Here is a 25611-nt window from a genome sequence, read left to right as displayed (position 1 = left end):
GGCGCGGCTCTCACCTGCGCCGGGCGCGGCTCCCACCTGCGCCGGCAGCCGCAGCCCCATTGGCGTTCCCGGGTGCCGCTCAGCGCCGGGCCCGCCTGCCCAGGACGGTGCCGTGGGGCGAGGCCCCAGTGAGTCACAGCCCGGACGGTGACACACGGCCGCTGGAACCCCCGGGAAATGACAGCCGGTGTCACCCCCGGCCGCTGCACGCACCGAGGGCTGAGGCCCGACAGCACTTGTGACACCAGTGGGACAGCCCCAGGTGCCCTGTGGGTGCAAAGTTAGGCCACAAAGACCCCCAGAAGAACCGGAGGGAATCTCCTGCTCAGCACTGGAGTTTTTGGGGTGTCGCCCCTCGCCCAAATCATAACTCACACCCCTTTACAGGTGGGGAAACTGAGGCCGCCCCGAACAGGCCTGCAGAGGGGCTCGCCCGTAGTTAAGCCCAGCCCTTCAGCCCCCCCAGATCCACCCTGGGCTGGCCTGGCCCCCCCGCCCGCCGTGTCCGCTCCGGGGAGCAGCGGGCGCTGATCGCGGCTGACAGCTGCTGCTCCGCGCCCGCCGGTGCCGGCGCCCTGCCCGAGGGGCCGCGGGGCCGCCGCACGCACGGAGCCCCTCGCCGGGCTCGGGGGGTCCCAGCCCCGCCGCTGCCGCCGCCCCACGGCCCCGGTGCCGCTGCTCCCCGCTCGCCATGATCATCCGCCCCCGACGCCTGACCCCGGGCTACTTCCGACTGCTCCAGGTAAGGGGAGAGCAGGGCCGGGGGAGCCCCGGGGTGCTGCTGCTGCCCGCGGGGAGCCCCGGGCTGCTGCTGCTGCCCACGCTGCCCACCAGCCGCGGGAGCCGTGCCCGGCTCTAGCCCGGCTCCACACTGGCAGTGACGATGCTGCCGATGGGGAACCACAAGTGCTGCAGGGGCACCGTAAAACCCCCCCTGAGACGCCCAGAGGGGCACAAAGCTGCCCCCACTGCCTTGACACCCCCCAGTGATGGGGCCATTCAGGGCACGGCCCAAGGCCCCTGTGCCCGTGGGGTTCGGGACACTCCCGTGCTCCCCGGTGCTCTCTGTGTCCCCACAGATGCAGCTGGCAGCGGGACGTGAGGCTGAGCCGGGGGGGCGGCTGCTGACCCCCCTGGCCCTGCTGCTGGCGGCCGCCGGGCTCTGCCTGTCCCTCTACAGCGCCCGGAGAATGGCTGACCCCGCCAAGGCCCCCCCGGAGCCGTGAGGAGGGGGCTGGGGGCCCTGGGGACAGTCCCCCGGGAGTGTTGGGGCCCTGGGGACAGTCCCCGGGGGTGTTGGGGTCCCCTCCACCCACCGGCCCCCGCCCGAGCTCTGCAGCTGACCTGCGCCACATCCAGCCCTTCCCACTGCGATGGGTGCCCTGGGCACGGGGGACACGCCTGTCCCCGCCTGCCCCCGCCTTGGGCAGCCGGGATAGAGAACGGAGAAGCCGCTTCCAGCTCCGGAGCTGCCGGCTGAGCCCGGCCCGAGCCACGGGACATCGGGTTCCGGCCACCAGAGCAGAGGCTGGATGGACAGACAGAGGGACGGCAGAACCGGGAGCTGCATCCACCCCCCGCGGAAGCAGAGGGGCCTGGGGACCCCAGTGGTGGCCACAGAGCGCCCCTGTCCCCATGGGAACGTGCGGTGGCCGCAGCCCCGCAGGAATGAGGCCAGCGCCGTGTTAGGTAACGGGCAGGGGGGACACGGGGCGATAACGTGTCCTGGGCAGGCACATCCCACCCCGTGTCCCTGGGAAGGCACATCCCATCCCGTGTCCCTGGGCAGGCACATCCCATCCCATGTCCCTGGGCAGGCACATCCCGTGTCCCTGGGCAGGCACATCCCATCCCGTGTCCCTGGGCAGGCATATCCCGCTGGGATGGCGGCTGCAGCCTCCCCAACGCCCGCAGAGCTGCGGCTCTCCCTCCCTCGGCTCTCCCTCCCTCCCCCGGAGCCGTGGGGACAAATCCGGGCAGGCTGTGTGGAAATAAACCCTTCCCTTCCCAGCACAGCTGTGTCACTGCTCTGTCTGCCATCCCAGCACGTTCCCAGTCCCCAGCTGGGCGGGAGGGATGAACGGGGACTCGCACTCCGCAGGAATTCGGTGGCATTGTTGCTCAGTGTCCCCTCAGGGGCACCGTGGCAGACACCAGGCAGGAAGGCTGATCACCATGCAGCCCTCCAGGAGCATGAAATCACTTGCAGGAGTTGAGGGTTTGGGGACAGGAGCCACGGGGACACCAGCACTGCCCTCTCAAAGGCCAAACCAGCTGCTGGCTGCAAACCCAAGTGCTCCATGAAGAGGTCACTCAAGCTCACATTCCCCACAGAAAGCTGCCAGGGCAGAGGGACTTTTACCACCCTGCCAGGCAAGAGCTCCAGGAAGAGGCTCCTGGCACAGACACCTTTGGGTTACAGAGAAGAGAACAAAAGTGAGGTGTCCCCTCACCCCTTGGGGGACTGTCACCCTCATACTCGACGCTGCCACACCATCAGTTGACATATTTTAATGGGTGCATCACTGGAATAACCCCTGAGCCAAGGTCAGAGCAGACACTGCTCCAAAAGCAGGCAGACAAGTGTGCAGTCCCAGCAGCACTCAGAGAACAGGCCACGTGTCCCTTTCTGGAGGAGAAGGATGCTCAGGGAGGGCACCCAGGGTCCTGCTGGCTCCTTCTCCTCGTTCGTGCCCCAGCCAGGGGAGCTGTGGGAGGAGCAGGGTGGATTTGGCTGCCAGTGCTGGACACGTTTTTCTCACAGAGCTGAGCACAAAGACGTCCTTACAGAGCCACTCAGCCTGAGTGTCCCTGCGCTCAGCCCGATGTCTCCATCTCGGTGACCTCCTCCAGGGGCTGGGTCTGCACCTCCACCTTCTTGGGGGGGACGTAGGAGCCCATCCCAGCAGCACGTTCAGCCTCCTCCTGTGTGTACGGAGCCTCTCGCAGCTGCTTCAGCCTGGGGGCACACGGGGGGTGAAGCTTCCACCCGCTCAGAACTGCCCCTGCCACCCCCTCACCCCGGGGAATCTGGGGTCTGCCCCCTCTTACCTCTTCTTGTGCACCTTGGATCTGAAGTGCTCCTTCATGCTGTTCAGGTCCACGAAGTAGCGCCTGCGGTAGGAAAGGATGGGGGTCAGGGGGACCCCGAGACTGAAGTGGGGCTGGGGAGGGTCCTGCCGAGGGGCCAGGGTCCCACCACAGCCCTGGGGTCACCCTAAGACCAGGACAAGATGCTCCCCTAGGGGTCAGAGGGGACAGGGACCCCCGGGGCTGAGCACCCCCTCCCAGGGACAGGAACCCCCGGGGCTGAGCATCCCCTCCTAGAGGCTCCCGAGCCCCGGGAACCCGGGACCCCCCCGGCGCAGGACAAGCCCATGCCAAGGCTGGAGCCGCCCCCGAGCCCCCGGATCCCCCCGAGCCCCGGTATCCCCCCAAAAGCCGGTATCCCCCAAAAGCCGGTAACCCCCCGAGTCCCGGGGTCCCCCCAAGCCCCGGGATCCCCCCAAGAGCCGGCATCCCCCCGAGCCCCGGGATCCCCCCGGGGTGCCCCGCCGCACGCACGCGCAGTGCAGGCAGTAGAACTGCGCGCATCCCGGCAGGTCAGGGTCGATCTCCTGCCGCAGCAGCCGCGCGGCGTTCTCGGGCTTCAGGTCCGCGTGGATCTCGTCCAGGTCGCGCCGGCGCCGCTTGGTCTTGAGCTGCCGGGCGAGCGAGTGCGCCCGGTGCGCCCCGGTGCGCCGCCCGTTCCGCGGCGACATGGCGGCCGCACGCCGCGCCGCACTGCGCAGGCGCGGGGGCTGCGGGACACGCCCACAGACCGCGAGCGCTATTCATGGCCACGCCCATAGTCGGCAGGCCCCGCCCCTCCGTCCGGTGTCCCCGGTACCGGGACGGGCCCGGGAGTGTCCCCGCATCCCTGCGCCCCCCAGCCCCCGCTGCCACCGTCCCATCGTTGCCGCCGTGTCCCCCCGTGTCCCCCGCGCCGCCCCGGTCACCGCTGCGATGAGCGGGGCAGGGCTCAGCGTGTCCCGCCGTGTCCCGGCGCCGATCGTGTTTCGTCCGTGATCAATTATAGATGGGGACACGCGGCGGGGGGAGCGCGGAGCTCCAGCGCCTCCTCTGCACCATGGGGGGGGTGTCCTAGCCCTGGGGGTCCCAAGTGGGCGAGGGGCACCGGGGGGCTGGGGCGGGGGGCTCGGGATGGGTTTTGGGGGTGACCGGAGGAGCCGCCCCCGCGCTGCCCCCGGCTCGGCCCGGGCTCAGATTCCTTTTGTGCGGTGCAAGTGGCCCCTGAAACTTTAATGAAGCCACCGGATCGCCGGGTCGCCCGTCCGGCCCGCCCCGCTGCCCGCGGCTGCCGCCGGCTGCGGCCCCGCCGAGCCCCTCGCCATGGCCCAGGGCTTCTGGCGGCTCTACAAGGCCAAGGTGCTGCAGACCCTGGGGGCGCCGCGGCCCGACGGGGCCCTGCAGGACGAGGTACGGTGGGGGGTCCCCAAAACGGGCTGACCTACCTCCCTGTACCCCCCCGCCTGCAGCCCTGCCCTCACCGGGGGCTTTATTGCAGGGAGACCCCCCCGAGCTGATGGAGACGGCCGAGCCCCCCGCGCTGCTGGAGGAGGGAGCCAGCCCCGTGTCCCAGCTGGCCCGGAAGGTGAGGAGGGGCTGGGGGCAGCGGGCCCGGGGAACACCGGCAGCCGGAGGTGCCCGGTGACCCCGGCGCTGCCCCCCGCAGGTGCAGGGGGTCGGTGCCCGCGGCTGGCGGACGCTTTCGTCCCTCTTCACCCGCGAGGACGAGCACCAGCTGCTCAGCCCGGAGCCCTGCCCAGACCAGTAAGTTACAGATCGCTGGGGGGGACCCCAGAACGTGGATCCGACCCCCGGGAGCTGCCAAGCCCCCCCCACACCCCGCCGCATCACCTGCATCCCCCTCCCCGGCCTGCACCCGCGGGGGGAGAGCCGGCAGGGAGGGGGGCACGCTGGGCTGGGGGAGAAGGTCCCTGCCCCGGCATTTCCGTCCCCGCTCTCTCCCCAGCCCTCTGGCCGCCGAGCCGCCCGAGGTGCCCCACACCGAGAAGGCTCCGGGGTTTTGGGATCTCTTTGCTACCAAGTGGCAGCAGGCGGCGGGGCCGGACAAGGCGGGGCCGCCCCCGGAGCCGGACGAGAGCCCGGGGGAGCCGCCGGGGGACGACGGCAGCGACCTGCGGGAGCCGGAGGAAGGGGCCTTCCACTGGGGCTTCCTGGCCGGCAAACTGGCCGAAATCCGGAATAAAAACGCCCCCAAGGGCAACTAGAGGAGGGTGCAACAACCGGACTCGCCAGAAGTTATTTGCGGCCCCCCATTGCTGGTGGGCAGCGCCCCGCCCGCACCCGAGGGCTCTGCCCTGGGTTTGGGTGTCACCGCTGCACTAAAGACCCCGAAAATTCCCTTTTTCCCTGAGCTCTGCCTGCTGCTTTCCTTGCCCTCGCCCCTCAACAGCCCCATTGAAGCAGCTGGACCTCGAGGGTGGGGAGGGGGAGCTGCCTCCCAGCCCTGCGGCATCCCCCCCACAGCCACACACATGCCAGGCTAGAAAAAAGCCCAAACGGATTTATTGAGGGCAGCTCTGGCCCCGGCAGCCCCTGCTCTGGGGAGGAGGGGGCTGAGGGATGGGCACTGCCCACGACAGGGGGCTCGGGCTCGGCCCACGCCCAGCCTGCAGCTGGAGCAGGACTTGAGTGGTCAGTGGGGGCTAAGGGCCCGTGCCACCCTCCTGGGCTGGGGACAGGGAGAAGATAGGGGACAGCAGCATGCCAGCCCTGAGGCCACGGGTGGCCCTTCCTCACCTGCCCTCAGGTGCCCCCACCACACTCAGCCTGAGGACCTGGCGGCTCTCCCAGCCCGCAGCATCCCCACGGCACCGGGACCAGGGGTGCCACCAGGGCCAGGGGTGCCACCAGGGCCAGGGGTGCCACCAGCCCCTCGGCCACATCCCGCGAGGGCGAGGGGCCCGGTGCAGCCAGCGGGAGCCCCGCGGGTGTCCCGGTCCCGGCCAGGCCGTCCCCGCTCACACCGTGGACTCCTTGGCAGCCGCCCAGGCTCTCTGGCAGCCGTAGAGCCACTTGATGACTCGGGCGTTGCGCTCCACCACCGAGACGGCGGAGCCCGGCCGGGCGTCCGGCTCCTCCTCGCCCGGCCCCGCGTCCCCCTCGCTGCCCCCCGAGGCCCGTCCGGGCTCGGACTCGCAGGAGCCGGCCCGGGCCGAGGCGCTGTCCCAGCCCGCGGGCCCGAAGCGCTCCCGGCCCAGCAGCTCCACCTGCGCCCGGTCCAGCCCGCAGTAGTTGAAGAAGCGCTCCTGCTCCGACAGCGGCAGCGACACGCGCAGAGCCAGCGGCTCCTTCCCGGCGGCACCGGGCGGCTGCTCCGCGGGCACGGGGAAGGTGCCGCCGCTGTCACCGCCGCCGTCCCCTCCCGGTGTCCGCGCCTCCTCCTTCTCGGCGGGTGCCCACAGCATGGGGGTCTCGGGGCTCCGGGGGGCTCCGGGCCCGTCGCCCAGCGGCCTGGCGGGGGGCGAGCTGGGCGGGGTGGCTCTGAGGGGTCCCTGGAAGAGGCGCCGCACCAGCCCGGAGCCCTTGGCGTTCTCCTTGTCGCCGCCCAGGCAGTCCCGTTTCTGCCGGTAGATGATGAGCGAGTCGGGTCTCAGCAGGCGGCGGCTGCCGCTGCGGCGGGACACGGGGGACTGCGGGCACGGCAGCTCCGAGCCCGGGCCCAGCTCCCCGCACTGCTGCCGGGCGAGGCGGCGCCGCCCGTGCGGGGAGAGCCGCGGCGAGCCCCGCAGCGCCGGCTCCTGCCGCCGGCTGATCACCTGCTGCGACTTCACGTACTTGGCCTTGTCGGCCTCCAGGCGCTCCACGGCGCTGGCCCTGCGGCCCCCGCTGCCCCCCGGGCCCTGCGGGCACTCGGGGCCCCGGTTCAGCCAGGCCAGCGGGGAGCCGCGGCCGGGGGCCATGAGGCGCAGGTTGCCGGAGGCGCAGACGGCGAGAGTGGGGCTGCCCAGGGGCACCATGGCCCCGGAACGGCGCTGCTGATCGCCGCTGATCGCTCCGTGCCCTGCGGAGCGGCCGGGCAGGGCTGGTGAGGCCGCTCAGGAGGTTCCTGGGGCTTCGCTCGGCTCCTGGGTTCAGCCCTGGGAGGAGAGAGGAGAGTCAGGGTCAGCCCTGAGGGTGCAGCGGTGAGGAGGAGGAGGAGGATGGGGCTGAAGCAGAGTTGACGGTCCCCTCAACGCCACACGGACAGCGAGTCCTGGCAGCGCGGGCAGGAACAGCCCCGGGCAGGAAGGGAGAAGCGCCGAGCATCCGCCGGCTTCGCCCGCATCCCAGGAGCGGCTTCCAACAGGAAAAAATACCGGAGCCGGCCGCCGCCTTGTCTTCCCGAGCGGCAGGACAAAGCCGAGCTCAGGAGAGCTGGCGAGCTGCCCCGGGGCTGGGGGTCCCCGAGCCGTGCCCCACACAGCCAGGCTGGGCTGAGAGGGAAGATTCTCCCTTTCTTCCCTGTGCGGAGGGCACGGAACCAGCCCTGGGTGACAGCAGGGACACGGGGCTGGGCAGAGCAGAGCTCACGGGAGCAAAGAGCCCGGGAAGCCTCGGCCACGCAGCTCCACACGCAGCCCACGGGCTCCACACCGCACCCACCCCGAGTACACATGGGGAAACTGAGGCACGCAGTCCCGGGCTGGGACCCTCACCCTCCCCAGCCCAGCCCCGTGGCCAGGACCCGTGCCAGGACCCGTGCCAGGCAGGTGGGGGGGATGCTCTCGCTCACCTGAGCCCACGCAGGGATGCAGGGACGGGATGCAGGGATGGATGCTCCAGTCCCACGCAGCTCCTGCCCCTCCGGCTGCCGCGGCAAACTGAGCCCAGAGCCGGGAGCAGCCTCATATAGAGGATGAGGAAGAGGAAGAACCACCCATTAACCCCTGCCAGGCCAGCCCCGCGGCAGGAGCCCCCCCGTGCTGACCCTGGCTCTGGCCCTGGCCAGCATTAGCCCCTCTCCTCCTGCAGCCCCAGCTCGCCTCTGCTCCTCTCCTCCCTCCGCTTCCTTACGGGACCCCGGCCGGCGTTTCGGGATCTGCAGCAGGGATTTCTGCCTCCAGTCTCTGTCCCCCTGCACAGGGTGGGTCAGGAATGGGGCAGGGAAACCGGGTCCACTCCAGCAGCTTCTCCTCCTACACCCACCCCAGGGTGTGGGGGCAGCTCAGGAGCAGGAGCCCACCACAATCCCCCTCCCCAGGATCCCACCCAGGCAGGAAAGGAGGAGGAAAGGTCCTTCTGGCACCTTCTCTGGTGGCGGTGAAAGGGTCAAAGCCAGCCCCGAGCCGCCCGTTCCTGCCTCTTCCCCCCGGGAAGGGCTGTAAATCGCAGGAAGCCACAATGGGCTGGAGCTGGCCCAGGGGTTATTTTTACCACTGCCCTCTTCCCTTCCCGGGGGCCGAGTGCTCCCACAGGGACAATCGCGGCCCCCTCCATGCCCAGCTCCAGCCCGGGGGCTGCGAACGTGGCACTGGAGCAGAGGGGGAAGGACCCGCTGCCCCCCACGCTGGGCTCCCGGACCCTCGGAGAGGGGCCAGAGAAAGCCCCGGAGCTCCCCGGGGAGCCACCAGCCCCCTGCACCCCTCTGGTTCGGATGGAGAGCTGGGGCACGGCCAGGCTGCTCACAGGGACTGGGGAGGATCCAGGGGGACAAAACCCCGCCGTGAGGGGGGACCTGTCCCCGAGCACTCTGTCCCCAGCCCAGTTCCTTCCTGCCAGGAACGGGCCTGGGGCTGTGCCCGGCCCCTTCCCGGCCGATGGCAGCGGGGCGGGAAGGGACAGGAAGGGGCAGGGGCCAGGACTCCTGTGCTGACCAAAACGGGGCTGAAATGGAACTGGGCAGGGTGAGAGGGGCCAGGCCTTGTCTGAGCTCTGCAGGCTGGAAAAACCCCCAGTGACAGCAAGGAAGGGACAGAGCACCTCCGTAATAAACCTGGAGAGCAGCACAGCAGGCAGCACTCGGTGTGCAGGATGCGGCTGCACCGGAGCAAATCTGGGGGAGGACAGGGAACAGGATCAGCCAAGTGATGGAGAAAGCCTCGGCAGCTCGGGGATCTGCCCCTGGCTTCCCTCACGGGAAAGGCGACGCCACCGCCCAGGGGAGCCGGGGAGGAGCCGGAGAGGCTCGGGCTTTCCTCGGGAGAGGGCGGGGGTGGGAGGTTGTCCGACGAGTTTAAAAACCCCCAGGGTTCAAACGGGCCCGAATCAATGCGAGAGCAGCGCCTCGTGCGGGGCAGGCACCGCGTGTCGGGGCAGGTCGGGACGGGAGCGCTCCCGGGGCCGCTCCAACCCCAAAAGGCTCCAAAGCCGCGGCAGGGCAGGGCTGGGAGCACAGGGACAGCCAGGACAGGGACAGAGGGAGCAGCCCGGGCCGAGGGAACCAGCCCAGGGTCAGGATGGAGGCCTGAACCCAGCGCTGCTGCAAAGGTTTTTAGGTTTTTAACTTGCATGTGGTTCCATCCCAAACCTGAAGGCAAAGGAGCCTCTGGAATGAACAAGAACATCCCAGGCAGGGCTCCTCTTCCAGCAGTGGTCACTTGACACCTCCCTGCTCCTAAAAATGGGGTTTCAGATTCCCCCAAGCCCTTCCAGAGCTCCTGCAGCAGCTCAGGCTGGTGTTCACACCTCGGCTGTGTCCCTCGGGCGCTCTGGGTGGTTTGTGGCATTCCAGGCACATCCCTGTGCCTTTATTTCTGTGTGCAGCACAGAAATTGCCCTTGGCAGGAGAGGGGAACCTTTCAGCAGCCCCTGGCAGCACCACCCGCTGGGGCTGGTGTTTGAATGTCCTCACTGGCTCTCCCTGGGCCAGTCCCTTCTGTCCCCAAAGCACCAGGAGGGACCCAAACCTCGGAGCCAGCCACGTCCCAGGGGCTGTGAGCGAGGGAAAAGCCCCCAGACCCCGGGCTGGCTGTGCCCCAAGGAGGCAGCAGCTGTTCCCCTGCAGGGAGAGCACCTTCCGAGGGCTCTGCCTCCCCCACAGAGCCCAGGGAAGCTCTGGTCGAACCAAAACAAACCAACAGCACCAACAGGGCGAGCTCCCAGCCCGGGGAGCGGGGAGGGGCAGGCTGGAGCCTGAACCTCCGGGGTTGGGCTCTCCCAGCCCCATGGGCTTTAATTACATCTCATTTCTGCACCAGGGCCCTTCCCTGCCGGCTTCCCACCCTCCCTCGGGGCTAAATATATTGGAAGTACAGCATATATATTATATATATATATATTTATGTGTGTGTGTATATATATACATCTCAGGTTTACTTTTCTTCATTTTGTGGGGAAGGAATTCAGCTTGTGTCTCTATTTAAAATCACCACTCTTGGTCCCACTTTTGGATTGGTTCTTTCTCCTTTCTCCTCTAACCCTCCTGAAAAAACAAACCTAAACCCAAAGTGCATTGACTCAAGCACAAGGCTCCTGCCAGGTGGGAATTCCTGGCACAGGGCTGGGCTCAGCTTTGCTGTGGGTGTAAGAAATTCCAAGAGAAACTCACTTACAGCATTTCCAGTCTGCAGATCCCTCTGTCCAGAGCGCTGCTAATTAAAGCATGCAAATGAGGGCCACACTTTCCTGTCATGGATAAGTAATGATGTTTCCTCACCTCCACTCCCAAGGTTTCTCAGGGCATGTGGGAACAGCAGGACGCTGTCCCTGGAGGGCAGCACTGACCCTGCACTGACTAAAAGCACTTCCCCATAAAAAGTCCTAAAACTTCATCGAAATTCGAGGTTTTATTTCAAAAACAGTCATGAACTTAATAAATTACACAATAATTTTCCTCATTATAAATTCTCCATAAAATATATTTTACAGTTTTTAAAGAAAAACATGGAAAAAACAAAAATCTTTCCCAAGTGCTGAAAAGTGTCTTGACTTCGTGTCACGCTGGTGAACGACCCCGCAGCTGCTACAACAACTCGATTTATTTTCTCAAAACAAAGACCTCAGACAACAAAAACCAAAGAGAACACAGAGCTCCAGGACTACCAGTGTCACCCCACAGCGAGGATAAGCACCATGAGAGGGATTTCAGGTACCCCCAACCTATAAAGTGGCAATCAGTGCAAAGGAACACTTTGGGAGTCAAAAACCCCACAACTTCCCTGTGCCAGCCCCTGATTTCTGCCCTGCTGGCAGAGGGACCCAGGTGATTCACAGAGCACCTCAGAGGGGAGCAGTGTTATTCTGGTTCTGAATTCTGGCTGGGTAAGGGAGGGGATGCTCACCCCTTTGTTTTTAAAAAGCTCCCAAGTTTAACAGGAGTTCCAAACTCCCTTTTTCTCAGGCAATGGCCCTGCTGAGATGTGAGAACTGGGAGGCAGAGTTGGCACAAGCAAAGTGTGTTTGTCTGAGGATCACTCCCTAAAAGGATGAAGTGAAAGGAAATAACAAGAATTATAAACTAAGGCCAGCTGGGGAGAGGCACCAGCTCACACAGCACCAGGTAAGAGCCACCTGTGGCCTGTAAAGCCTCAGAACTTGGGTGGAATCAGAATCCTTTGCTTTTGGAAAACCAAAAAATAACATTTTGTTTATCTGCACTCAAGAATAAACACTGAGTGCCCAGAACTGCTGTCCCAGCACTAAGAGGGAACAGTATTCAAAAGCAAATTGTACAAGGAAATACTTACAGCCATTTCCAGGTAAGATTTGGGTGGGGGGGGAAAATTAAACTGAATTTTTTAAAGAAAACCAGCCTTTCCTGCAGCTTTAAAGGCAATTTTAAGACTCTTTTTTCCAAAAGGTCAGAGTGGCTGGGAGAGGTCAGCCCTGCACCCGAAAGAACAAAGTGTTGTGCTGGGACAAAGAGCTGCTGTGAGCCCTGCAGTGTCAGGTGAAACCTCAGTGTGCTCTGTGCAGCTCCACCTGCTGCAAACCCCCTCCTCCCACCTCTGCCTGGCAACAAAGATCACTGCTTCAAAAGGAGGAAAAATGAAACAAAACACCAGCTCAGGCTGCCACCTTTCCCATGCCTGCCCCCGAGCTCTCTGACAGCAGGTGTGACAGAGCCACCTCTGTCCCCTCATCCCCACTGGATTTGGGGCAGTGCCAGAGAGGAAAGGCCATGACTGTTGGATTGTGAGCTGGGTTCAGTCAGTGGGAAAACTGCTGCCACCACGTTTTGGAGGATTTTGAGAATGTGCTGCTGGATTCCCTCATCCATGTTTCCATAAGCTGAGGGCACAGAACTCTGCTGTGATAAATCCTCAAGGTGCTATGGGAGCATGGCCAGGGCAGAGAGCACGTTGAGAAAAGGCAGATTAACTGATTAATAAAAGCAAAATCAAACAATCAGTGAGCCAGCCCCCCTGCCAGCACCTGACTGGACATTTCTAATTTGACTCCCTCAGTGGTGAGCTCATGAAGCTCTAAGTGCCAAGATCAGCCATGTTAGCACTTTGAAAGCAGCTGATCCCCTTGCATTGCTTTTTTCGTTTACCAAGTCAAGTCTTTGAAATTAGATAACAAAAATAAATAATAAAGTCATTCAGGCCCGGGGAAGAAGGAGTTTTTCTCACTCACTTTCTTCACCCAGATTTCTAGCAGACCCCAATCATCCAGACCCACAGCAAATAATTTAAGTGCCACACACTCCCAGCCACTCTTATACATAAATATATACACAGATTACATCACAAAGCCTCAAGATTTGCACTGCCAGCATGCAAACCTTTTTTTCCTTTTTTCTTCTTCTTTTTTTTTCCATGAGAGTTCCTAATACTGACATAGGAAACTGGAATGTGTGAGACACTCCATGACAGAGTGCTGGAAATCAAGTAGTGTTGGCTCTTGCAACATCCCCGTGCCAGCTGTAGCCCGAGGAACACCCTCAGCCTCACTCTGGGATTTCACAGCCGGCCAACTCCACATTCCTGCCGGGAATCTCCAGCGAGGTGCTAAGCACCCCCTGCAGGTGAGCCGAGCAGGCTCGGCCCCCTCACGTGTCCCAGCTGCTGTCCTTGAAGGCGATGTTGACCAACCTCAGCTCCAGCTCGAAGGCGTCGGGCCGGTCCTGCGGGTTGGCCGCCAGCATCTCCTTGATCAGCTGCTTCATCCTGGCGTTCATGGACTTCTTCTTGACGGGGATGAGCAGCTCCATCTTGGGGTTCTCCAGCAGCGCCTCGCCCACGGGCACGATGGCCGTGCCCTGCTTGACGTAGCTGCCCAGCAGCTCCTTCTTGGTCTCGGTGTCGACGAAGGTGATCCTCTCCAGCATGGCCCAGATGATGATGCCCAGGGCGAAGATGTCAGCCTTGGCCGTGTAGTGGCCCTCCCACACCTCGGGGGCCATGTAGAAGTCGGTGCCGCAGGCGGTGGACAGGAAGCACTTGTTGACGTTGACGGGCTCCTCGGGGTTGTGGCCCGAGGCCGAGCACACCTTGCTCAGCCCGAAATCCGCCACCTTCAGCGTGGGCTCGGCGGGCGCCCGGCCCTGCGAGATGAGGATGTTGTCGGGCTTGAGGTCGCGGTGGATGATCTGGTTCTTGTGCAGGAAGGCCAGGGCGCTGCTGAGCTGCAGCATGAAGCTGGTGTTGGTCTTGCGGTTGGGCTTGCGGGACAGCAGGTACTCGTTCATGTCGCCCCCGTCGCAGAAATCCATCACGAACCACAGGTAATAAGCACTTTTGGGGTCAAAGGCTATTTCTCCTTTCAGGGAGGTTTCTACAAGCTGCAACGAGCAGAAGAGATGTCGTGACTGCCTGGTGATGGTGGGAAGGAAAGGACTTGATGGAAAAACGCATGGAATCAGGATCTTCGTGGAGAGGGGAAGTTTGGGTTAGTTACACAAAAGGAACTGGTGAGGGCTTGGCACAGGCTGCCCAGAGCAGCTGTGCCTGCCCCTGGACCCCTGGAAGTGCCCAAGGCCAGGCTGGAGCCACCTGAGGGAGTGGAAGGTGTCCCTGCCCGTGGGAATGAGGTGGGGTTTAAGATCCCTTCCAACCCAGAGCACTCTAGGACTGTTTGACCCTCCTCTCAACAATCCAGAGAGCAAGGTGTTGCAACGGGGGAAAGAAAACATGATGCAAATGTTTTTATGTAAAAGAGAGAGAAAAAAAAAAAAATCACAATATATTTGCCAGCCTCCTTATCTTCCCTGGTGTGGAGCGTATCAAGCTCAGGCTCCTGCCCAGAAGCAGAGCTCGACCCTGATAACAGAGTTTTTAAAGATACCCAGGGGCCATTGCTCTCCCATCTGTCCCAGCTGGACAGTGTCCCACCCTGCCAAAGCCTGTCCCACCCACTTTGCCAACAGCTTTTCGGGATAAACAAAGTCTCACAAGGAACTCCACACAGCTGTATTTATCCAGGAGAGATTTTTAAAGCCTGGTCTCCATTCCTGACACATCCATGAATTCCAGCAAGTTAACACAGGATCCCTGAACTCAGGAGAACACTGATCTGCAGGCACAGCTGAGCACGGAGCACCCTTCCCACCATCATTATCCACAGGGTATTTTCAGGAACACAAGCTGAACAGCCAGTTCTTACAGCTGCCCCACACAGAAAGCAAAGTAAAACCTGCAATCATTTTTACTAATCCTGTTTACACAACTGCATTTGACTCTTCAGCTCCTCTGAGGTGGCTCTGGAAGGAAAGTCCTGCAATTATTTCTGTTAGTAGTAAACCAATGGATACTGAATCAAACTGGCTTTCAAAAATCAAGGGGTGTGTTAATATCTAGACAGGCATTTTGAAATGCTTTTAAAAAGTGACCTTTTCATGAGAAAAAAATGGTATCTTCTTTAAACAGTAAATCTATTTTAGAGCTAAAAAATGCCTTATTTAGGGTTTGTAGTCAGCAAGTGTGAGATTAAGGTATCTCAGGAGAGCAGGGAGTCTCCCCTGCCAAGAGGGCACCAACACAGGGTCACAGGAGCTGCACTTGCAGACACTGTGAGAATTAAGACAACAAAATCCACCCCCCACATCTGTGCCAGCGGCAAAGCACAGCAGACAAGGCTGACTCAGGACTCAAACTCTACAGATTTGGTTCAGCTGGCACTGAGAATCTGCCCAGAGCCCTTCCCCAGGCTCCTCACACACGGCAGCAGCTCAGCTCTGTCATCACCTGGGAGAGCAGAGGGGCTCTGGCTGCTCCCAAGTGACCCTGGCAGCCAGCTCAGCTCTGCCCTTTGCCCTCCTCCCTGGAGCAGCAAAACAATCCGTGCTGTTTGCACCTGGCAGGGCCCAGAGCCCTGTGCCAGCTGCTCCCCAGCACCACCACCCCAGCCAGAGCTGGGGGCAGCTGGGAGCTCTTGCCCACCTCGCAGCCCCACCCCGGGCCCTTCAAAGCTCCTCCCTGCACATCTGCCCTCCCTGGCAGCTCCACCACACCAGGAAGTGAAGGCTCTGACTTCTGCCCCGTGAGCTGCCAGTGTCATTTTAGCCTAATCCTCCCCTGAAAACAAGTCAGGAACAGCTCCCAGGCCACGGGGAGCTGGCACAGCCAGGGATCCTGGTTCCCAGACAGCAGCCAGCACCTGCAGGGCTGCTCAGCCACAAAGGGCTGCACCAGACAGCGGGGTGGCAATGAAAACTGAAATAATAACAGCTGACTAGGGAGAGCACAGCAAACACTGAGCAGGCTGTGGCTTTTTAGACCAGAAACACTGATTTCTGCCCGGGGGTGATTTACACTTAGGGCTGCTTCTTGAAGGGAATTAATAATTGTCTTCCAATGTCTTTATTATGTGCTACCAATTGATCCTTGTTTCTGAAATAATTTTAAGCGCTGGCTTCCAATAAATCTGATTTCCTCTTCCAAGGACACCCAGGATGGAATTCCTCCAAGCTCTGTCCCAGGACAGGAGTGTCCTTTAACCTGCAACTGCCAAGAACTCCACAGCCTGCACCTCCCCTGGGCTTCACCTGCAGGGCTTCCTCAAGTTATCACAGCAGATTTGCATGAAACACAAATTCTGGAGTCTTTCAGAGCAGCACAGCTTCAAACCCAAGATCCAGGTGATTGCTCAGTTGTTTTAAAGCTCTCTATTACCTTCTGGGTGTCAGCAATGCAGACAGTCCCCTGGCCTGGCTGAGCAGGGCTCAAACCCCTGGCTGCCCCACCTCCTTCCCCCCAGCTCACCCCGTCCCCTCGGCCTTGTGTACCTGTAGATACAGGGAGGAGCTGGAGCCACGGGACTCCAGCTTCAAACCCAAGATCCAGGTGATTGCTCAGTTGTTTTAAAGCTCTCTATTCCCTTCTGGGTGTCAGCAATGCAGACAGTCCCCTGGCCTGGCTGAGCAGGGCTCAAACCCCTGGGCTGCCCCACCTCCTTCCCCACAGCTCACTGTCACTGTCACCAATTGCTCCCACCCCATCCCCTTGGCCTCGTGTACCTGTAAATACAGGGAGGAGCTGGAGCCACGGGACTCCAGCTTTAAACCCACGATCCAGGTGATTGCTCAGTTGTGATCCAGGTGATTGCTCAGTTGTTTTAAAGCTCTCTATTCCCTTCTGGGTGTCAGCAATGCAGACAGTCCCCTGGCCTGGCTGAGCAGGGCTCAAACCCCTGGCTGCCCCACCTCCTTCCCCCCAGCTCGCCCCGTCCCCTCGGCCTCGTGTACCTGTAGATACAGGGAGGAGCTGGAGCCATGGGCCATCTTCTGCACCATGCCATCTTTCTGCAAGATGCACTCCTCCAGGTGAATGACGTTGGGGTGCTGGCTCTTGATACTGCTAAGGGCCCAGAACTCGCGCAGAGCCAGTTCCACGTTCTCGGGAGCGTGGCACTGGATCTTTTTGACGGCCACGCGGGCACAGGTCCTCCTGACGAGCGCTTCGTACACCACACCATAACTGCCACGACCAACCTCCCGAATTAGATCGTACTTAGGCTGGCTACTCACCATCTTCAAGAGCAAAGGTTCTGGGGAAGGGGGAGAAACCCACACAGCTAAAACTTAGGCACGGGAGCCGGGCTGTATTTCCCCCCCTAGGGGCTGGCCTGCCCAGACCCCGCCAGTAATGGGGGTTCGCTGCTAGAACGTTCCAGAAGCTGCTCCATAAACCTGCACCTGCCTGCCAGGACCAGGTGAAAGTGAAATCACATCTTTTTGTTACAATTTCAAATACAGCCCGGCGTGTTCAAGGTGGCAACAATTCAAACCTAGACTGGTATGGTGCCGAGGCAGGGCTATCGAGAGTGCTCCTGCTCCTCTCCCTCAGTGTCTTCCGTGAGCATCTGCAGGAATAACAGGAGGCTGGCATGCTCCCCATCCAGCCTGGAGAGCACAGCAGGTCCCAGCTGAAGCCCCTGGTCGGGCTGTAATTTTAATTAATCTGCCTTTTTTGTGGAGGTGGCTGCAGGAGCAAATGGTTCTGTTATAATTAAGTTGTTTAACTCAGAGAAGAGAAAGCTTCAATCGCTCCCCATTTATCTTTTGAGGTGACTGATTTTTCACCAAGCCTCCTCTGCATGAGGAATCTACAGCCATGAAAGGTTAAAAAGGATAACGGATTGCAGAAGTTTGCACCCAGCATCTAACTTTCACTTTTGCTCAACAGAGCAAGGACAAAAGTTAAGTTATTGCTCTGAAAGTAAAACAAGAGAGACACACACACACAAAAAGGAGGAAAAAAAAAAAAGCCACCAAACCCTGCTGCAGATTTATGACCCTCCCTGCACGCTGCCCTACAAGATTACAAACCAAACACCAGCACCACCTTCACACAACCAAACCAAAAGGGGACACTGACTAGAGACAGCAATAAATTAAAATAAAAATAATGAGAGCTTGACTAGCCAAGGATCACTGGTCAAACAGAATGAAACGCAAAACCAAAAGTAAATAAATAAATAAAATCACACTGATAGATCAGAACTACAATAGCTTTAAGACAGCCAGTGATAAAGGTAATTTTCTTTATGTCAGGCAATAAGGACCACATTGAAATGGCCTGTTATTAGTAGGACGATTTCAAGTATTTCCACTGCTTTAGGCAATATTTTTTTTTTAGAAAAAAAAAAGAAAAAAAAAGAAAAAGAGAGAGAAAAAAGGTATCATCAGTCTCAGGCAATGCTACAGAGATATTTAAACCTTTCAGCAAAGCTGTGCGAGGGACATTTGCAGTAAGGATTTGAACCGAGATGTGCCGTGCGTGAGGAACGCGGGAAGGGCCGAGGCTGCCCCTGTAGCAGGGCTGCAGCTCCAGGTGCGAGCCTGAGCACCGAGACCCAGGGGCCAGCAAGGGCAGGAGCTGTGATTCCCCATGGGAACCGAGATCCATGGGCCAGCAAGGGCAGGAGCTGTAATTCCCCATCGGAACCGAGATCCAGGGGCCAGCAAGGGCAGGAGCTGTGATTCCCCATGGGAACCGAGATCCATGGGCCAGCAAGGGCAGGAGCTGTAATTCCCCATCGGAACCGAGATCCATGGGCCAGCAAGGGCAGGAGCTGTGATTCCCCATCGGAACCGAGATCCAGGGGCCAGCAAGGGCAGGAGCTGTGATTCCCCATGGGAACCGAGATCCATGGGCCAGCAAGGGCAGGAGCTGTAATTCCCCATCGGAACCGAGATCCAGGGGCCAACAAGGGCAGGAGCTGTAATCGCCCAAACAGCTCCGGGGCAAACACCGCGCTGCGTTCCTCAAGCACGGGCACAGCGGGTTCCGAGGGGGCACAAACCGCCCCCGGGCCGGGAGCTGTTCCCGAGCCCCGGGGCCGCCCCCGGCCCCGCTCCGGCCCGCGGTGCTGCGGGGCCCCGGGGCCGGCCCGGCCGAGCGGACACCGGGCCGGGGCGGCCCGCCGCGTTAAAGGCGGCGATTATAGAATAGTATAAATATGTATATAATGCAGATAACTAATATAGGTAATATAAATGCACCCCTCGCGCTCGACGTGGCCGCACCGGGCCCCCACCTGAGGCTGTGTAGGGAAGCACCGGCGCACCGCTCGCCCCGCAGCGGGGGATGATGCCGGCCCGCTGGGCCCTGCCCGCCGCAGTGGATACCGGCCCCTCCCGCCCAACCTGCAGCGCGGATTCCTCCCGCTCCAACCCCCGGGGGCCCGAGAGGACGAGAGGCCAGCCCCGGGCCGAGCCGGGCCGGAGAAGCCGCGTTACCTCAGCGCCGCCGCCGCCGCCGCCCGGCCGCCATCTTAGGCTGCGCTCCGCCCGCCCGCCTCCCTCAGCGCGGCCACGCCCATCCGCCACGCCCACCCCGGTGGTCACGCCCACTCCTGGCACACTGTCCTGTGATTGGTCAGCTGAGGGGGCGGGGCGGGGCGAGCGCAGTGGGTAATGTCTAATTACATGAATTAATCAATTAATTACTTAAATTTCTGCTTATTAATTGGGAAGGAATTGTTGCCTGTGAGGGTGCTGAGACCCTGGCACAGGGTCCCCGGAGAAGCTGTGGCTGTCCCTGGATCCCTGGCAGTTCCCCAAGCCAGGCTGGACCCTGGGGCCGGGAGCACCTGGGACAGTTTGAGGTGTCCCTGCCATGGCAGGGTGGCACTGGGTGGGCTCTGAGGTCCTTCCAAAACAAACAGTTCCGGGACTCTATGATTTATTGCTTGGCGTCCAGAAAAAAATCTGTGCAGCCCCCCCTCGCCCTTGGTTGTGCTCTGGCTTGGTGTGACAGTGACACAAGAGCTGTCGCCCCTCTCTGGTCCCTGTTCTGTGCCGTGGCTTCCTTTCCTCCTTGGGCTGCAGGGCTGGAAGTGCCCCCCATGCCCGGGAGCTGGGGGCACAGGGCTCCTGTCACAGGCCCTGCTGTCTCCCCAACCATTGCAAAGCCACCACAGGGACATTTTGGGGGAAGCCAGGGCCACCAACTGCTCAGAGCCCTGCGAAGACCAAGCAGAGGGAGATTCATTCCTGTAGTGGGCTCTCGGGGGTTAATTGGGAAGGATCCCGAGGGTGATTAGTGCCCTGGGTCCTGCCTAAGCTGTCCCAAGCCAATTAGGGGCCAACGAGCCCCTTGTGGGTTCGGAAAGCTGCTTAGGGCATTACAACCCCTCGGTTCCTGTGAATCCCCTTAATCGAGTCCAGAAGCAATTAATTAATCAATGTCACCCAGGGCAGGGCCGGGTCGTGTCTGGGTCCGGGCAGGGTCCGAGCCCTGCGCTGCCCTCCCGGGTGCCCAGCCAGCCCCGTTCTGCTGCCAGCACCTCGCTGGCAGAGCCCCAAGTGCCGGAACAGGAACAATTTTGCAAGATGTGCCCGGCAGGTCTGGGCACAGTCACTTGCTCCACATGTGAGCCAGGGAGGAAGGAGCCCAAAACAGCTGAGGGGCTGCCCTGGTGGGGACAGGGGGGTCAGTGCACCCCGACACTCTGTGCCTGTGCACCCAGGTGCCCGTGTGTCACCCATCTGGGTACCTGTGCATCCATTTATCCAGGTATCCGTGCATCCCTGCACACCTGTGTGCTCATGGAGCTCACCTGTGCAGCCGGCTACCCCCCTGCACCCCGTACCTGTGCAGCCAGGTACCCTCTGCACCCCGCACCATCTCCTGCCCGCAGTCACTGTGGTCACCCCGCCCCACCCCGTCCCCCCATGATGCCCCCTGTGCCAGGGGTAGGGTTACCCCGGGCAGTGCAGCTGCCAGCTCTCCCTGGGGCCAGCCCTGGCCCCGGGCCAGCCAGCTGGGATCATGTCCGGGCTGTTTGCATCCAGGGCTCTGCTCACCCTTTGCCCCCACAGCTGTTTCTGGGTCAGCTCTTGAGCCCCAGCAGCGAGGCCAGCTGGGTCATGGCTGTGCCAGGGCTGTGCCAGGGCTGTGCCAGGGCTGTCCCATCACTCTGTGACATGGCTGTGCCATTCCTGTGCCATAGCTGTGCCAGGGCTGTGGGGAACAGCCTGAGCAGCCCCCACTGGGCCTGGGCTCCTGGAGGAGCCCCCCAGCCCTGCCTGGGGAGGGGGCACCCCCCTGCATGTGCCAGGCACGGGGGCTGTGTGTCCCCAGAGCCGCCTCTCCCCTGCCAGCCCTCGGGGAGCGTGGGTGAGGTGTTGGCACCCCGTGTTTTGGGTGGGGAAAGGGACAAACTGTACAAACCACCCTCTGCTGTCCCGGGCCAGCTCTGACAGATTTCTGGAACTGCCACGATGTCCTAACGACCACGGGGCTGGCGTGTGCCCCTCGGTGCCCCCACCCGGGTGTTTTGGGGTGGCAGGATGTGCCCGCGGGCAGCGCGTGGCCCTGTTTACCCCGCAGCTCCAGCTCGGGCACGTCCGCGGCACGGGCGGGCAGCGCCTCCTGGACAGGCTGTGCCCATCTTGTTTACCGGCCCTTCCCGGCTCAGAACCGTGTGACAGGTGCGGTCCGGGGACACCCGACACCGCGGCGGGAGCGGGGCCGCGTGACACCGGCCGATAAATAGCGGGGCGGGGGGCGCCGGCAGCGAGAGCGCTGCGAGGAGAGCACGGACGAGCCCATGGATTTCCAAGCCGGTATCCTGCAGGATGGCAGCCCCATGGAGAGCCTGGAGAAGCAGCTCATCTGCCCCATCTGTCTGGAGATGTTCAGCAAGCCCGTGGTGATCCTGCCCTGCCAGCACAACCTCTGCCGCAAGTGCGCCAACGACGTCTTCCAGGTGAGCGGGGTCCCCGCGCCCGGGCTGGGGGACACCGGGGTGTTGCGGGGACACCGAGGGACCCCCCCGTGTTCATCTTCCCCTGCCAGGCCGCCAACCCGTACTGGCAGAGCCGGGGCAGTTTGATTTCGGGGGGCCGGTTCCGGTGCCCCTCGTGCCGCCACGAGGTGCTGCTGGACCGCCACGGCGTCTACGGGCTGCAGAGGAACCTGCTGGTGGAGAACATCATCGACATCTACAAGCAGGAGTGCTCCAGGTGGGCACTGGGGACGCGGGGACACGGGGATGGCCCCCTCCCATTCCCCAGCAGCAGCACTGAGTCCCCAGGGGATTGCACTGGGGGTCTTTCTGCACAGAGATCCCCGATTCAAATCTTCTCCTGGCTCAAATCTCCCTCCCTCGACCAAAATCTTCCTCCCCGGACCCAAAACTTCTCCCCCAACCCAATTCTCCCCAGCAGTTTGTGCCTCTGGCTGTCCCAGGGGGATGGCAGGTCCCTGGGGGGTGGTGGCACGTCCTGCTGCCCCCGGTGCTCCTGCTGGAACATTCGGTGGCAGATAAGAGGTGTGGGGAAGGAATCCAGGCTCTGCTGTGACAGCAGGCAGCGGGGCTGATAAGGGGCACAGGGACGGTTTGGGGGGGCCCAGTGGGGACAAGGATGAAGCTGGGGGGGGACAGAGGGGACACAGGCTCTCGAGGCAGGGTGGTGGCCCCAGCCAAATCCCCTGAACCGCTGTAAATATTGTGTGAGAGCCATGGGGACGGGGACGATGGCACGTGGCAGGTGTCCGTGGCTGCCGGGGGGGCCGGGGGGCCCAGGCCTGTCCCGGTTTTAGAGCTCTGCCTTGTCCCCATGTCCCTCCTCTCTGTGGATGGGACAATTGAGCTGCAGCCCCCGTCTGGGACCCCCCAAGGGTTTCTGGGTGTCCCCACCCTGGTCACACGATGGGTGACAATAAATCTGGGCAGCACAGGGCTAAAATTAGGCACTGGTGCAGCACCTCTGGATCGCAGCCCCCCCGTCCCCAGTGCCACCCCTGCCATGGTGGCCTAAACTGGGGCACACTGGGGTTTGCAGAGGCACAGAGGCTGGTGGCTCCAGAGGAGCAGCTGTGGGATTATGCCAGCTCCCCTCTTTCCTGGGGACCTGACTTTGGGGCGACAGAGAGGGTGTCACCACGGTGGGGGTGAGGCTGCAGCGGGCACACCGTGGTGGCAGGGGTGTCCCTGTAGCGGGGACATCACCCTGGTGTGGATGTCGCCGTGATGGGGACGTCACCGTGGCCGTGCCACCCTCTCCAGCAGGCCACTGAAGAAGGGAGAGCACCCCATGTGCAAGGAGCACGAGGACGAGCGGATCAACATCTACTGTGTCACCTGCGAGGTGCCCACCTGCTCCATGTGCAAGGTCTTCGGGGCCCACAAGGACTGCGAGGTGGCCCCTCTGCAAACCATCTTCCAGGGACAGAAGGTGCCGTGGGGGGGACCCGGGGGGGCTGCGGGGCATGTGCTGAGCTGGGACAGTGACAAATAACTGCGGGGATGGCTCACGGGGTATTAATAGCCCCCGGGTGACTTCGCCCAGGAGACAGGCTATATTTAGAGCAGCCGTGGCTGGTGAGGGGTGTGGGGGAGCAGAGCTGGGGACGAGCAATGCCCAGCCCGTCCTCAGGCTGGGAGGGGAGAGATTCCTGTCCCCACTGGAGTTAAAACTTCTCTCTGTCGCTCACCAGACTGAGCTGAACAACTGCATCTCCATGCTGGTGGCGGGGAATGACCGGATCCAGACCATCATCTCCCAGCTGGAGGACTCCTGCCAGAGCACCGAGGTGAGGAAAGGGGGAAAGGAGCCCCCCAAAAACCGGGGGGTGAAACCTTAGCAGGGCATGGGGTGGAGCCCATGGAGCAGGGATGTTGCAGGCGCCGGAGGGACACACGGGTGGCATCCCTTGTCCCTCGTCCCCGCAGGAGAACAGCGAGGCGGCCAAGCGGGAGCTCTGCGCTCGCTTTGACGCGCTGGCGGCGCTGCTGGAGGAGAAGAAGGCGGAGCTGCTGCGGCGCATCTCGCAGGAGCAGGCGGACAAGACCGCCTTTATCCAGAGCCTCATCTGCCAGTACAAGGAGCAGCTGGAGAAGTCGAGCCGGCTGGTGGAGACGGCCATCCAGGCAGCCGAGGAGACGGGGGGGGCCGCCTTCCTCATGGTGAGACCCCCAGACCCATCCCGTGGGGTCCCACTGTTGGGGACAACCTGGTGGCTGCTGTGGCTTAACTCACCTCCTCCTTCCTCTTCTCTTCCTCTTCCTCCTCCTCCTCCTCCTTGCCCTTCTCTCTCTCCACAGAATGCCAAGCAGCTCATAAAAACGTAAGTGCTCAAACTGGGGGGATCTCCCTGATCTAAGCCCCACAGGCAGGATTTGGGGAGTGGGGGCTGCCTGAGCCCCTGCCCTGGTGCCCCACGGTCCCCAGCTGAGGCAGGGGACAGGGACACGCACACATCCGTGCTCTCCCTGCCCAGGATCGTGGAGGCCTCCAAGGGTGGTCGCCTGGACAAGATCGAGCAGGGCTATGAGAGCATGGACGCCTTCTCGGTGAGCCTGGAGCACCTCACCGAGGCCGTGCACGCCCTGGACTTCGACCCTGGTAATTCAGCCCCCAGCACCCCCTCACCGACCCCCACCCAGCTGGGGACAGCCTCTGCTTCTCCTGGTGCCTCCTGGTGACCTTTGGCCGCTTGTTTGCAGCAGAGGAAGATGAGGAGTACTTTGATGGGGAGGAAGAAGAAGTGGAAGAGAACGCAGCGCCCGAGAGGACAGTGATGGGTAAGGGGCAGAGCACGGCTGAGCCCACCTCCCCGGGAGCCTCCAGCACCCACGGGGGAGCTCTGGGGGCTTGGGCTCTCCTTGATCACCCCATCCTCTCCCTCGGCAGCTTCCCTGTAGCCACAGCAACGTTGCCGGCGCGGGAGAAACGCCCCCGGGCGCGGGATGTCCGGCGACGCCTTTGGGATGGGGGGGACACACGGCAGGGACCGGCAGCCTGGCGAGCCGGCGCCTGCTCCAGCACAGGACACTTTTCTATACGGGTGCAAATAGGACAATTCCGCACGTTTTATAATTCCCTTGTTTTGTATATAATTGTCACGGATTTGAAATTTGTGTATTTTGTAAAGAAAACCGCTGCTTTGGGTGGTTATTTCCTTCCTCGCCTCTCGTTCTCGGCTCTCCAGCCCCGCGGTGGGCACCGGGGGTGGCTTTGCCGAGCTGGTGCCATCAGAAGTGTCCCTGCCAGCAGCCGGCGGGGCACAGGGACACCTCCGGTCCAGCTCCCAATTTCCAGCCTCATTAGCACCTCTGGCAGCGCTGGCAGCCGCTCCTGGCCGCCCGCCCGGGATGTAACAGGTCGGCACCCGGCAGGATTTATCTCCTGGGGATGGGATGTCCTGCCCAGAGCTTGCCCTGGGCTGGAGATGTGGCACGGGGGGGCTGAGGATGCTCCAGGCTGGGCCAGCCCCCGAATTGGGGATGGTGTGGGCATCGAGCTGCTGGCTTGCTGCTGACTGAGCTCAGGAATGCACCTTGGGTGAAAAAATACACCATAAATGCTAATCTGCATCCTAAACGCAAAAGTACCCCATAAATGCTTTTCTCCTGCATAAACAGGAGTCCTGCTCAGAGGGGGCCGAGGGGAAACCGAGACGGGACCCAGAGCTGAGCCACAAAGGCAATTAGCCCAGGGTAATTAACTCTGCCCAGCCAGGGCGAGGGCAGGAGCCCCTGCTGTGGAGGGGGGTCCGGGCTTATCCATCACAGGGCTGGATCCAAACTGGGGGGGTCCGAGGGCTCCCCAAAGCGGGGAGGGAGGGTCACCGTGTGCTTTGGAGGGGATATGGGGCCGTTCCCTGCCCCTCTGCACCCAACGCGGCTGTGCAGCTCCTGGGAGAGCTTGGGGGGGTCCCAGAGCAATCCCCCCCCAGCAGCAGCCCCCCGGCTGGCGGGCGAGGGGGCCCA

The 25611-nt window shown here is 62.0% G+C and overlaps 5 protein-coding genes and 1 long non-coding RNA gene across 10 annotated transcripts; 3 read left to right on the top strand and 3 right to left on the bottom strand.

Annotated features, from left to right (window-relative positions):
• Position 1: 1 nt before the first annotated feature.
• Positions 2-2013, top strand: LOC132338742 (uncharacterized). Its single transcript, XR_009489526.1, has 2 exons — positions 2-742; positions 1080-2013. It is a non-coding gene; the product is annotated as an uncharacterized LOC132338742 (long non-coding RNA).
• A 483-nt stretch (positions 2014-2496) lies between these two features.
• Positions 2497-3797, bottom strand: ZNF593 (zinc finger protein 593). Its single transcript, XM_059868794.1, has 3 exons — positions 3565-3797; positions 3052-3114; positions 2497-2959 (listed from the first exon to the last, which is right to left on the bottom strand). Exons 1-3 carry the CDS (start codon positions 3759-3761, stop codon positions 2818-2820), a joined length of 402 nt encoding a protein of 133 aa, XP_059724777.1. The 5' UTR covers positions 3762-3797; the 3' UTR covers positions 2497-2817.
• An 84-nt stretch (positions 3798-3881) lies between these two features.
• Positions 3882-5309, top strand: C27H1orf232 (chromosome 27 C1orf232 homolog). The gene is made up of 4 exons (XM_059868793.1): positions 3882-4479; positions 4568-4654; positions 4736-4833; positions 5036-5309. Exons 1-4 carry the CDS (start codon positions 4393-4395, stop codon positions 5292-5294), a joined length of 531 nt encoding a protein of 176 aa, XP_059724776.1. The 5' UTR covers positions 3882-4392; the 3' UTR covers positions 5295-5309.
• Positions 5310-5570: 261 nt separating this feature from the next.
• On the bottom strand, positions 5571-8606 carry FAM110D (family with sequence similarity 110 member D). The gene is made up of 2 exons (XM_059868792.1): positions 7802-8606; positions 5571-7166 (listed from the first exon to the last, which is right to left on the bottom strand). The coding sequence occupies exon 2, from the start codon at positions 7044-7046 to the stop codon at positions 6048-6050; it is 999 nt and encodes a 332-aa protein (XP_059724775.1). The 5' UTR covers positions 7047-7166; positions 7802-8606; the 3' UTR covers positions 5571-6047.
• Positions 8607-10780: 2174 nt separating this feature from the next.
• PDIK1L (PDLIM1 interacting kinase 1 like) lies at positions 10781-19206 on the bottom strand. 3 transcript variants are annotated; one of them, XM_059868417.1, is made up of 3 exons: positions 19130-19206; positions 16634-17999; positions 10781-13732 (listed from the first exon to the last, which is right to left on the bottom strand). In XM_059868417.1, the coding sequence occupies exons 2-3, from the start codon at positions 16916-16918 to the stop codon at positions 13001-13003; spliced, it is 1017 nt and encodes a 338-aa protein (XP_059724400.1). In that variant the 5' UTR covers positions 16919-17999; positions 19130-19206; the 3' UTR covers positions 10781-13000. The 3 variants fall into 3 exon arrangements, with proteins under 3 accessions (XP_059724400.1, XP_059724399.1, XP_059724401.1); XM_059868416.1 differs by having other exon boundaries at positions 16634-18002; positions 19130-19204; XM_059868418.1 differs by having other exon boundaries at positions 16634-16935; positions 19130-19195.
• Positions 19207-21395: 2189 nt separating this feature from the next.
• Positions 21396-24777, top strand: TRIM63 (tripartite motif containing 63). Of its 3 annotated transcripts, none has more exons than XM_059868837.1 (9): positions 21396-21603; positions 21693-21859; positions 22909-23074; positions 23337-23432; positions 23572-23805; positions 23944-23966; positions 24120-24244; positions 24346-24423; positions 24533-24777. In XM_059868837.1, the coding sequence occupies exons 1-9, from the start codon at positions 21445-21447 to the stop codon at positions 24541-24543; spliced, it is 1059 nt and encodes a 352-aa protein (XP_059724820.1). In that variant the 5' UTR covers positions 21396-21444; the 3' UTR covers positions 24544-24777. The 3 variants fall into 3 exon arrangements, with proteins under 3 accessions (XP_059724820.1, XP_059724819.1, XP_059724818.1); XM_059868836.1 differs by having other exon boundaries at positions 22906-23074; positions 24349-24423; XM_059868835.1 differs by having other exon boundaries at positions 22906-23074.
• The last annotated feature ends 834 nt before the right edge of the window (positions 24778-25611 follow it).

Source organism: Haemorhous mexicanus, chromosome 27, assembly GCF_027477595.1.
Source record: "Haemorhous mexicanus isolate bHaeMex1 chromosome 27, bHaeMex1.pri, whole genome shotgun sequence".
Lineage (NCBI taxonomy): Eukaryota > Metazoa > Chordata > Aves > Passeriformes > Fringillidae > Haemorhous > Haemorhous mexicanus.
The sequence above is the reverse complement of the archived record's forward strand: the minus strand, read 5'-3'. Positions and strand labels throughout refer to the sequence as shown.

Excerpts from the sequence above, each read along its gene's own strand:
- ZNF593 (XM_059868794.1), bottom strand. The coding sequence starts at position 3,761 with ATGTCGCCGCGGAACGGGCGGCGCACCGGGGCGCACCGGGCGCACTCG. Across the intron at positions 3,115-3,564 it reads TTCTACTGCCTGCACTGCGC|GCGCTACTTCGTGGACCTGA; the intron begins GTGCGTGCGGCG and ends TTCCTACCGCAG. Across the intron at positions 2,960-3,051 it reads TCCAAGGTGCACAAGAAGAG|GCTGAAGCAGCTGCGAGAGG; the intron begins GTAAGAGGGGGC and ends GTGTGCCCCCAG.
- C27H1orf232 (XM_059868793.1), top strand. The coding sequence starts at position 4,393 with ATGGCCCAGGGCTTCTGGCGGCTCTACAAGGCCAAGGTGCTGCAGACC. Across the intron at positions 4,655-4,735 it reads TGTCCCAGCTGGCCCGGAAG|GTGCAGGGGGTCGGTGCCCG; the intron begins GTGAGGAGGGGC and ends TGCCCCCCGCAG. Across the intron at positions 4,834-5,035 it reads CCGGAGCCCTGCCCAGACCA|CCCTCTGGCCGCCGAGCCGC; the intron begins GTAAGTTACAGA and ends CTCTCTCCCCAG.
- FAM110D (XM_059868792.1), bottom strand. The coding sequence starts at position 7,046 with ATGGTGCCCCTGGGCAGCCCCACTCTCGCCGTCTGCGCCTCCGGCAAC.
- PDIK1L (XM_059868417.1), bottom strand. The coding sequence starts at position 16,918 with ATGGTGAGTAGCCAGCCTAAGTACGATCTAATTCGGGAGGTTGGTCGT. Across the intron at positions 13,733-16,633 it reads GCTCCTCCCTGTATCTACAG|CTTGTAGAAACCTCCCTGAA; the intron begins GTACACGAGGCC and ends TGCTCGTTGCAG.
- TRIM63 (XM_059868835.1), top strand. The coding sequence starts at position 21,445 with ATGGATTTCCAAGCCGGTATCCTGCAGGATGGCAGCCCCATGGAGAGC. Across the intron at positions 23,433-23,571 it reads ACTCCTGCCAGAGCACCGAG|GAGAACAGCGAGGCGGCCAA; the intron begins GTGAGGAAAGGG and ends TCGTCCCCGCAG. Across the intron at positions 24,245-24,345 it reads CGCCCTGGACTTCGACCCTG|CAGAGGAAGATGAGGAGTAC; the intron begins GTAATTCAGCCC and ends GCTTGTTTGCAG.